At 56.5% G+C, this 10441-nt stretch overlaps 5 protein-coding genes across 5 annotated transcripts; all 5 read right to left on the bottom strand.

The window, feature by feature from the left end:
* SPRG_12858 (hypothetical protein) lies at positions 1-228 on the bottom strand (the record flags this gene model as incomplete). Its single annotated transcript, XM_012351942.1, has 1 exon — positions 1-228. A coding segment is annotated over one exon (228 nt), but the record flags the coding sequence as incomplete, so codon positions are not given.
* Positions 229-2136: 1908 nt separating this feature from the next.
* On the bottom strand, positions 2137-2838 carry SPRG_12857 (hypothetical protein; the record flags this gene model as incomplete). Its single annotated transcript, XM_012351941.1, has 1 exon — positions 2137-2838. A coding segment is annotated over one exon (702 nt), but the record flags the coding sequence as incomplete, so codon positions are not given.
* Positions 2839-3901: 1063 nt separating this feature from the next.
* Positions 3902-5272, bottom strand: SPRG_12856 (hypothetical protein; the record flags this gene model as incomplete). Its single annotated transcript, XM_012351940.1, has 4 exons — positions 3902-4186; positions 4245-4409; positions 4476-4513; positions 4562-5272. The coding sequence occupies 4 exons, from the start codon at positions 5270-5272 to the stop codon at positions 3973-3975; spliced, it is 1128 nt and encodes a 375-aa protein (XP_012207330.1). The 3' UTR covers positions 3902-3972.
* Positions 5273-6791: 1519 nt separating this feature from the next.
* SPRG_12855 (hypothetical protein) lies at positions 6792-8002 on the bottom strand (the record flags this gene model as incomplete). The annotated part of the gene is made up of 3 exons (XM_012351939.1): positions 6792-6993; positions 7049-7216; positions 7287-8002. 3 exons carry the CDS (start codon positions 8000-8002, stop codon positions 6792-6794), a joined length of 1086 nt encoding a protein of 361 aa, XP_012207329.1.
* Positions 8003-8821: 819 nt separating this feature from the next.
* Positions 8822-10283, bottom strand: SPRG_12854 (hypothetical protein; the record flags this gene model as incomplete). The annotated part of the gene is made up of 4 exons (XM_012351938.1): positions 8822-9266; positions 9317-9481; positions 9529-9566; positions 9618-10283. 4 exons carry the CDS (start codon positions 10281-10283, stop codon positions 9065-9067), a joined length of 1071 nt encoding a protein of 356 aa, XP_012207328.1. The 3' UTR covers positions 8822-9064.
* Between the last annotated feature and the right edge of the window lie 158 nt (positions 10284-10441).

Below are 10441 nucleotides of genomic sequence, written 5' to 3'. Positions count from 1 at the left end.
GATCTCTTGCTTAGGTCGCTCGCGCCGGGCGCGCTTCTTTTGTGTGTTGATCGTGGGCGGCGCTTCGTCCGAGCTCGGGCTCGACGGCACCGGGTCGACCGACGTCGTGGGCGAGCTCGGGCCAAAGTCAGACATTGTTGCAAGGAAGGCCGAGATATGCTCCATGCTCGTGGCCTCGTCGTCGTCCGGAAACACCTCGAGGATCTCCATTGCGTACGTGTCGGTCATCGCCGATGCTGCTGTGGCAGAAGCGGTGACTTTGCTGTTTTGCCGAATTCGATGAAATAAGCAGCGACCATCATTCTCGCGCCAGGGGATTGGCCGATGACGTCGCCCACGTGGCACAAGGCGATGACGCGTGCGTCGGGGCGTCGTAATCGCGTCGCGTTGTCTGAACGGATCGCACATCCAAGCGGTGCGATCGCAGACTCTACGGTGCCCCACTGACGCCACACCACCGACGACACGCAGGACAATATTGTACATTGGTCTGTACGCGATCTAACCTCGCCAGCCCCAAGGGCTCGACGCATCGACAAAAAAGATGACCGAAGCGAGCTTCGATGCGCAGCCACCCAACATTCAGAGGATGATTGATTGGCATGGCTGCGACAAGGATAGGATGTGGACGTCTGGCTCCAAGGTCGGTGGTACAGTAGTAGGAGTCAATGAGGTCGAAGCGCTTTGGCGAAGCATGTCGGGTCTTTCGCATGTTACTACACTCGCGAGCTGCGGCGGGTTTGGTTTGTTCGCCGAGGGATGTTCCTGTTGCGCCTATCCTCACGGACGCAATAAGCTCTTCCACCACTTGGGAGAATAATGTCGATTCTGCAGGGCGTACTATGGATTGTGAGTCCAGCGACGTCCGAGACGTGTCGGCTGCTACGTTCCTTCCATTGCTTCGCAGTGTTACACGAGGCGCCGTCTTCTCCACGCAGCTAAGCGTCCTTACGAGCTTGTGACGACGGCAGAAGATACTCCTCGATCTGATGTGTCGTCGGCTCGTGGTCGAGCAAATGCCACCACACAACTCAATGCCCCTCCAAGGTACACTAGAATTGTACCAGCCCAGCGGGGACCGCGAGATTATCGTCAGCGCCCTGCGATGTCATCGTCTTGTCTCCAGTCAGGCTCCGCCACATCATCACGATCCGGCCTACTAGCTCGTGGAAGCGGCCCAGGCAATCCTGCGTCTCCAGTACGAACGCGGAAACGTCGCGTGCGTGGATGAGATCTCTGTATCCACGTTCAGCTCCAACACCAAGCCCTAGAGCCACGACGTACCGCATGCTGATTGGGTGCCCATTTGTGTCATTCGTTCTCGACACCAACGACAACAACCCGAGGCGGTACGGCGATGCTTGACGTGGCTATGAAGTACTTTGCAACAGCTTGGGGTTTTTGACGTCAAGATTTGGCTTGAAGCGGAAATGCTGCGTGAGCCCGCCGACGGGATACTCGGCGTCCTAGCAAAAGTACACCACTGAAGTTGCCGACGTTCGTCTGCTCCATTTTTGTGTTAGCCGTAAAACGACTCTAGCAAACCTCCGCATGTGTAGTAGAGTAAGTGACTAGAATAAACCGAGTTGCTCCCTGCGCTCGAGGACTGCGGCCTGAACCACAGCGCCCAAGGCGTCTTTGCTCGCGTGCGACGACTGGACGAGGCGGTCGGTCCACGCCGCTACCTCGGTCGCACTGGCGCTGGCTGGAACTGTCGGTATATTCGTTGTCATGCTACACTGGACACTGCACTCGGACGCAGTCGTTTCCTCGACCACGAGCCTACAACCCACAAGGCACTCAGTGGACTATTTCACATACAGTGGCTCGCACCAGCCCCAGCGGTGACCAACGAGATGATCGGTGCCATGGGCCATGATCGTCTCGTCTTGCCCCACGCTTCGCCACACCATCACTACCCGGCCTGGCTCGTGGAAGCGGCCAAAACAGTCGTGTGTCTCCATGACGGGGACATGGAGGTCGGCGTAGCGTGTGAGCTCTCTATGCATGAAGTTGTTGCTACGGAAAGAAAGTAGCTGGTAGGTACCGCATATAGACAATATTGTGGTCGATCGTGCGGTGTACCTAGTCAGAATATAGATATGTGACGTTGGTGAGGCTAGAAGAGACGGGTACCGAGCACGACGGGCCGAGCAACCCTGTCTTGTGCGTCCAAAACACGTGGGCCATCGACGTGTAGTCGAGCGGTGCGATCATTTTAGCCACAAAATGAAAGCTCGCAATCGCCCCGTCCTCGGTGCTGCGCTCAAGCGTCGTGTGCCGCAATGGCGTCGTCCCGTCGTAGAGCCGACGTTGAATCCACTCGGACTCCATCTTGTCGTATTGTCGCTGCAAGAGACGCTTGAACGGCGTCGTGTCGTCGTCCTCAGTGTGGATAGTAGGGTCACGGGACAAGAGGCGCGGGCATTTCCGCAAGCTGCGCTCGAGTGCAGCGAGAACCTTGCGCTGCTCGTTCACGAGGCGCTTGAGGCGACTGTTTTCTTGCAGCGTTCGCTGGGCAGCCTCGGCCTGACGCATCGCACGCGCTTGCCACGGCGTGAGCGGTCTCGGCGGCGCGCGCAAAAGCTGGAGGAGCTGCAGTTGGCGCTGTAGCTCCATGTGCTTGGCGTGGAGGACCTCGATCTCGTGCTTGGGCCGAGCATGCTTCTTGGCCTGGGTAGCGCTGTCGTCGTCCGAGCTCGGGTTGGACGATGGCGTGTCAAGCGACGAGCCGAGGCCAAAGTCGGGCGTGGTGGCAAGAAAGGCCGACATGTGCGCCATCGCATGGACGTCGTCGTCGTCGGCCAACGTCGCATCGTACGTCGACCACGTATTCATTTTTGTTGGAAAGAGAATTAGGAAATGTAAGTGTACTAAACTATTGATAGACACATTGCGCGTGATCACGTGGGACTCATGATGGCTCATCATTGTTGGTCATGCCCATGCAGATGGATTTGAAGGATTTGGTTGCAAGAAAACGATTCGACCAACTGGCACCACGACAGCGAACCCCGACGTTCGCACGGCCGGTAGGTTGGTGATGCACCAACAACCATTGGACTGGTACGAGTACAAAACTCATCGTGGTCATTCCACAGCGCGCTCCGCCACGACTACTTCTTACACCAAGTGCGCAATCCGACACATTGACCGCGCATTTTTACGTTCAACCAAGGCCATAAAATGGCCCAACGCACAATATATTGGTAAGCCGACCGCACTCGTCGCTCGCACACTCGACCGCTCAATCAACGTACATTTGTACAACATCTCGCACCACATTGTTGCGAGGAACGACCGAGCATCGGCCCAGAAAAGCCTGCGCACCGTAGCGGAGGCAGCGAGTTGGCTCTTGTACAGGCACGGCAAGGAGCGGTCTTTCACGTTCAAATGGATTCAAGATCGATGGGTCGCCGAGGTGGAAGCGAGGAGGCTGACCCTGCTGCGAGAAGAACCCAGCTGTGTTCGACTAGGATTTGTGCGGTAGAATGTGCGAGCGACGTAAGAAATAGTGCGGTCGCTGTAAAATATTGTGCGGTAAACGAATGCACGTGATGTCGTTCCTGACTCTGGCCACGAATCCCACAGTCACTTGGTGCCTTAAGGCGCCCAGAGCTGCAGGTCAGGACGCACGCGCTGCCGCCGCATATGACGTGGCGACTGTTGCGGGTTGAGGCCAAAGAAGAATATCATGCAACTCGAGAGACCGTCACGGTCGCTAGCACCACCACGCGCTGAGATAAAGACGCCGAGCTGCTGCCGTGGTCAAGAACAACAAGTGAACCCAATCGTGATTGCGCCGGCGACATGTATCGTCTGCGACAAGGGACTAGGATAGGATACGTCATTCGACCAACATGCAGGATATACCGTGCGGACGCATATAAATGATGCTGGTCGAGTTATCGCGATGCCAGTATACAAACAAGGCTTTTGGTCTATAGAAATGTCGTTTTCAATGGTACAGTATTACGCCTGGAGGGCGATTTGGCGGCTCATGACGGCAGCGAAGAGCGCCGCACTAAACTTTTCGGTGAGCTCGTCCGAAGCGCGCAAGAGAAGCTCCGTCCATGAGCCAATCGCCGGCTGCCGTTCGGGCACGTTGGCTGGAAACAGCGGCGTTAAAATCACCGCGTGGGACGAGATGTAGCACTGGTGCGCGTCCACTGGATGCAACGTGACCCTAGTACGGTTTATTCATAATCTTGTCCACCGCCAACAATCGTCATTTCTTCCCGTACCAGGTCACACGGTTGTCAATGAGATGGCCCTCTTCATGGGGCAGCAAATGGTCGTCCACGATCGACCGCCACACCATCACCGTGCGGCCGTCTTCTTTGTAGCGGCGAATGGCTGCGCGCGTCTCGAGTATTGGGATGGCCGGGTCGGCAAGCTTGATATCTTGCCTAGTATTTCCATCCAAATCAAGAAGACGTCGTCGCAATCAAGGGATATCGCTCTTAGGTCGGTACCGTGTGTAGACGAGGTCGCTGTGAAAGGTTTGGAGCAACTAATGTCCAAAAGATGACAATATCATCCAACAAATACGTCGACGTACGGAGCACGACGCGTCCAGCGGCGTCGTCACGTGGGTCCACAGCAGATCGCTCATTTCGTCGAGACTCAGCGGAATGAGGCCGCCACGGACAAAGCTGATGCGCATCCCGACGTCCGCGCTATAGTCGACAAACGTCTTTTGGACCGTCTCGCGCTGTGCAATCGCGTCGTGCAAGCGGTGCCGAATCCACGCCGACTCGAGCTTGTCGCGCTGGCCCTGCAGCAGCAGCTCCAGATCCGACTCGCGCGAGGACGTGCTCAGAACAGCCTGCTTCCATAGCGCGTGGCCATGCGTCGTTGAAAACGTCGAGAGCTTGGGCTGTTTTTCCAAGACGCGTTCAAACGCCTCGACAAACTGTAGTTGGGTCTCGACGGCCTCCTTGAGACGGTTGTTTTCCAGCATCGCCCGCTGAGCACAGCGCGCCTGCTGGATCGCGCGGCCCTTCCACGCGCTGCTAATCGCTTGCTTGGCTTGGTTCTCGTGCATGTGCTTGAGCTGCCGGCGCAGCGACTTTTCCTTGGTGCGAAGGTACTCGATCTCGGCCTTGGGGTTGGTGCGCGCCCGGCGCGGCGGCTTGGCTGGCGCGATCGCTGCGGCCGGCGGCGGCAATGGATCAGTCGAGAGGAAGGTCGAGAGGAAGCCCATGGACGCGCTATGGCCTTGGATGATCTCAAGGATCTCCATCTCTTCCGTGAACGTGAGCTCGTTCATGCCACCGGCGGTCTGGCACGACCTCGCGTCAACAGCAACTTGGACTCTGCGACACGTCCTTTCCGAGACCGTCTTTATTCCGTAAAAACGGTAAATAACCGGTATTTGCATAAATACCGTATTTGTGACCCTACTCGACACCCAACGAAAGCCGCCCACGAGACGAGTGAGAGGCTTTGCCGGTATATTGTCAAGGCGCAAGAGAGAACTCGAGAACAACAGCGTCCACCAAGCACCCTCTGCTAATCGTTCGCTTTGCTAATCGTTCGCTCTGCTAATCGTTCCCTTTTACGGTTGCTAGTGATTTGATTACCACCCACCGATGTTGACCGAAGATTATGTCCCGACATCGGTGGCGCAGTCCAGTCAGATGTCCAGTGGTTTTCGGATGAACCCGTGTTTGTGGCCATTGCGAGTCGTGTCATCGCTGTACGCTATCCGTGTCTGCCGCGCCTTCTCGAGGGGTACATAATAGCCCGTTATAAGTATATGTACCCCTGGCCTTTCCGCCCTCACGCGACCGAGCTGGTATCCAAGGGCATCGCTGGATCGCTCTCGTTTGATGACTCGTACAGCAGGCACGGAAGAGTGCGTGTAAATTGCGCTGGGATAGTAATACCATGGGGCGAAAGCTACTTGCTCATTCCAGCGAGCTTGCGCACGCTACTGTAACTACGAGGCGATTGAAACCACTGCATTCGCTTTGGTTTGTACGACATGGCGGCGCGGCGCATATCAACGCGCAAGCCGCTTGTTGAAACAACAATCGACGACGTCCTCTGCCTGCAAGTTTTGCGGCCCGGGAACGACGGCCCGATCGACCATTATGCTACGGTTTCCAGCCTGCTCTGGGGAGAATCTCTCAAAGCCCCCGCAATGTGCCTCCTATTGTACCGCATCGATATCGTGTGGCGCTCGATGGTCCAGGATGTGCTGCTTCCACACGCCGCGCGCCCCTTGATGGACGCCCGGTACGGCTGGTACGTGTATTGTTATACCGTAATTTCAACAGCTTTAAGACTGTGATAGTACCCACGAGCCCGATGTAATCACAGATCTTATTGCACGTGTGTGCACAGGCGCGAGCTTGTTGTCGGGACGCAGAGGAAGAGCAAGCGCAGACGATTTCAGCATCTATCACGACCAGCAACCCATGGAGATGGATGTTATGCCTTCAAGTCGTTTTGAATCAAGTTGATACTTTGGGCAAGTCTCCACCTCGTACAATATATCTACTCGATTGGTGTTGCAAAGCTACATTCCAAATAGGGCTAGGGCTATAGCGCCGATGACCTCGCCGCCACCAGCAACAGCCAGCAGACTCGAAGCGTCGCGTGTCGGCTGAGACTCTTGAAGGATGTCGTCGATGGCTACTAGTATGCGTTGGACGGAGTCGCATCGTTGTCGTGTTCATTGTGTGGACCATAGACATATACATCGTCCACTTCCAGAGCAATAATGAGTTCTTTGTCAGTTTTTTTATATAGTAATATTGTACAAAATCGTCGGCACTAGGCGCTCAAATGTTGGCCAAGTGGGCGCGGACAGCATCTTCAACTGCGCTGCCCATAATTTTGCACATGCTTTCGGCGTACTGCAAGAGGCGGTCGCGCATCGTTTCGGCTGCGCGATCGTCGTCTGCGGTGGCATGAATCGGCGTCGAGATGGTCACCACCGCCGACAAGTAGCACTCCTTGTCGCCCATGTCGTGGATCGTCACCCTAATGCCACCATGCTCTCATGAGACATCGACGACACCGTCACTGCCTATTCTACCAGCCACGCGAATTTTCAACCCACGCGCCGTCAGCATGCGGGTGCGCTTGGTCTTCGAGGATGGCGCGCCACACGATGACGATGCGGTCGGCCTCGATATACCGCCGGTTCCCAAAACGCGAGTCGAGGTCGGGTAGCATGCTCGGGTGTTCGTCGCTTCTAAGGTCCCTAACCACAGTCGCATGTCCTTGTTAGACTTTCATACAATTGTGTCGTGTCGCACATGGACAGTACGCACCGGCCATACATCAAATTGGCATGAAACTCGCGCGTTGACGGGCAAGTAAAGTCCTTGCGCTTGCGCTTGAGGTCCCACACGACATGCGACATGGTGCGAAAGCTGAGGGGCATCACCGCGCAGTTGACAACGTGGACGTCGCAGGGGCCATCGAGCAGTCGGCTCGGCGTCGTTGAAATGCGCTGGAGGGGCTCGAAGCGCTCAATGACATCGAGCAGCCCATGGCGAATCCACTCGGACTCGAGCATCTCGCGCTGGTGCAGCAGCAACTTTTCGAGCTGCGCTTCTTGGTCGACCGCGCTTAAAATGCCCTGTTTCCAAAGCAACTCGTCGGTGATCGCGGATGCGAGCGTGGGGCGCTTGAGGCTGAGGCGCTCGATCGCGCGGAGCTTTTGTCGTTGATCATCGAGTGCAGCCTTGAGCCGCGCGTTCTCAACGAGTGCACGCTGCGCAAAATGGGCTTCGTTCATCGCGCGCAGCTTCCACGGGCCCGAGAGTGATGACATGCGCAGTTCGTGTTCGCGAAGGCCGTGGAGCTGCCGCTCGAGATGCGCAAACGACGTCATGAGGTACGCGACCTCCTCTTTCGGGTTGGGCCGCAGCCGCTTGGTACCGCGATGGATCTCGATCGGTGGTGACGGAGGCGGCGTCAACGACGCCTCGGCGAGAAAGGCAAGGAGGCTCTCGGACGATATCGAGCTTTCGACCAGCGTCATTGTCACGTCGTGTGGGCAAATGCAAACTGGCATGCGATCGACCACACATTTGCAGGCTCTTGTTGACAAGCGCCCAACGTGTTTAGGAGATACAGGCCAAGTCGTACGACTTGTTACGCTTCCGCCGAGTGAGCGTAATCGTTCGTTCGACGCCGGCGTTCCCTCGTTATGTGACAACTAGATTATTTTGCATCCCAAAAGGTATAGTGACAACAAGATATCTTCTTCACTGCCTCACCACTGTGTTGACGGTTGGACGCTGTGATGTCGTGAGAACAGTACGGGCATGACGGAGGCTGTCTGGAGGCGCCATACCCCTGACCTTTTGACGTGGGAAACGTCATCTGGAAGAAGGAGGAAAAGACTTGTTGCAATGCATGCACTACGATGCTTCGTAGGCGTTGTCATCGCGTCCTGACGATTACGGCGCGTTGCAAAGATCATGTTTAAATATGAAAAAGGAGTCTGGCGCGCACGATTAATAGCACGACCACTCGACTCGGCACTACATTCCACGAAGTACGCCACGAAGACGGCGTGTCGGGCGATTGCGAGACGCACTGGAAACCAATGATCGCCGGCATGTGCGAAAACTGCGTGGGAAAATCTGGAGTTGTGGGTGGGAGCCCTAGCATCTCGTTTGATTGTCTCTCTGATTTTGGACGTGTACGCGGTCAACACATCAGCAGCGCCGCCACAATTGGTGCGCGGTAGCCAAAGTCGCGAGAACAGAATGGTGCATTGTACTGATTGATTGTATTGGGACAATACGGTGCATCGCGCACATCTAAACCTAAACGCAAGCGAAACTAGACTGTCTTCAGCGACAAAACACAAGTGTTTGATGTACAGTACTATCCCTTCGACGCGTTCCATACCTTCTCTGCACGAACGGAGGATGGTACCACCGAGATGCTCCAAACGACCCGCATGGCCTCCATGGCAGACCGCAAATACCTCTGTGATTCGGTGGTAGCCTTGGAAAGGGAGGTGGCGATACAGGTCATGAGTGGCCGACGATCGTGCCTTGTATTACATAATGGCCATCGTGACTGGATGACGTCACGACGTCACCACGCGTTGCGCAGCTTGATGGACAAAGGCCGTGACTTGATCGCGGTTGTCTTGCGTGATTTTCAAGAGAAGCTCGGTGAGAAGGCCCACGTCGTCGTCGTCGCGTCGCGCGGACGACGAGAGCGGCGCCGTCATGCTCAAAAACACAGCAAAGTAGCTTGCGTCGGGTCCTCGGGGATACGCTACCGCCCTACCCCATCGGTGGTTGGTACCAGCCGCAGACATGACAAGGCCGTGTACCAGCCCCACGCATTCTCGATCAAGTGTGAGGCGTCGTGTGGCTTGTGTGCATCGCAAACGATCGAGCGCCATGCAATGACCGTTCGGTCTTCCTGGACCCACCGGCGGCACGCCAAGCGCGACTCGAGCGTTGGCCGAGACGGCAGCTCCAGTATCGAGTCTTGCCTAGTCGATACTCTTTTCAACAGAAAGCACGGGAACAGGCAGCGCACCTTGTGTAGGCGAGATCGGCATGAAAGGTCTCGGCGTCCTATATGCACGACGCGATGAGCGACCTGACTGTGCGCAAGGGGTGGCAGACGTGGCCAGGTGGCGGCGACCGCTGCGTGAGATGCGTCCAAAGCACCGACGTCATCGTATCGCACGGTAGCGCATACGGCTCGCAGCGCAGAAACCGAAGGAGGACGGTATCCGCAACCGGCTCCAAGTGCGAGCTCTGCAGCATTGCGTTCGTGTCAATCGCATCGTAGACGCGGTGGCGAACCCATTCGGACTCAAGCTTCTCAAGCTGGCGCTGCAAAAGCACCTCGAGAGCGGCCTCGCGGTCAACTGCGTCCAAAACGGCGTCTTGCTGCAGCACTCCATGTGGCGCGACCTTGGTGCGCTTGGCCGCCATGAATTCGTCCTCGAGCGCTTGCAGCTGCTGCAGCTGCTGCTGTACAGCGTCCTGGAGCTGCGCACGTTCTTGCAGTGCGCGGTGCGCGCCCATGGCCTGGTCGTAGGCGCGCCGCTGCCAAATGGCGTCGCGCGGAATCGCTGCTATGCGGCCTTGGAGCTGCGCTAGCTCGTTTGTGAGCTCGACCTGCTTGGCCCGCAAGTAGTCGAGCTCCGACTTGAGCGTCTTGCGCTTCCGTCTAGGGCGAATAGGATCGGCGCCAGCTAAAGACGCAAGGAACGCGCTGTCGTCGGCCGAGACGTCGAGGAAGCGCCAGACGTCGGTGCTGTCGTGTGGCACGCCTGTATCCATTCTCTGGAAATCGATATTGTATTGATGGTGGAAGGTATCCGAGGTCTATTTTTAGAACGCTCGAGGAAAGGCCACATTGCACTTGCTATAATAGAAAGGGCAGCATGCGAACCTTTGACGCTCAACAAGCGCCGGGGCTATGGTCGACTTGGCAGAGA

This window comes from Saprolegnia parasitica (assembly GCF_000151545.1).
Source record: "Saprolegnia parasitica CBS 223.65 unplaced genomic scaffold supercont2.89, whole genome shotgun sequence".
NCBI lineage: Eukaryota > Oomycota > Saprolegniomycetes > Saprolegniales > Saprolegniaceae > Saprolegnia > Saprolegnia parasitica.
The sequence above is the reverse complement of the archived record's forward strand: the minus strand, read 5'-3'. Positions and strand labels throughout refer to the sequence as shown.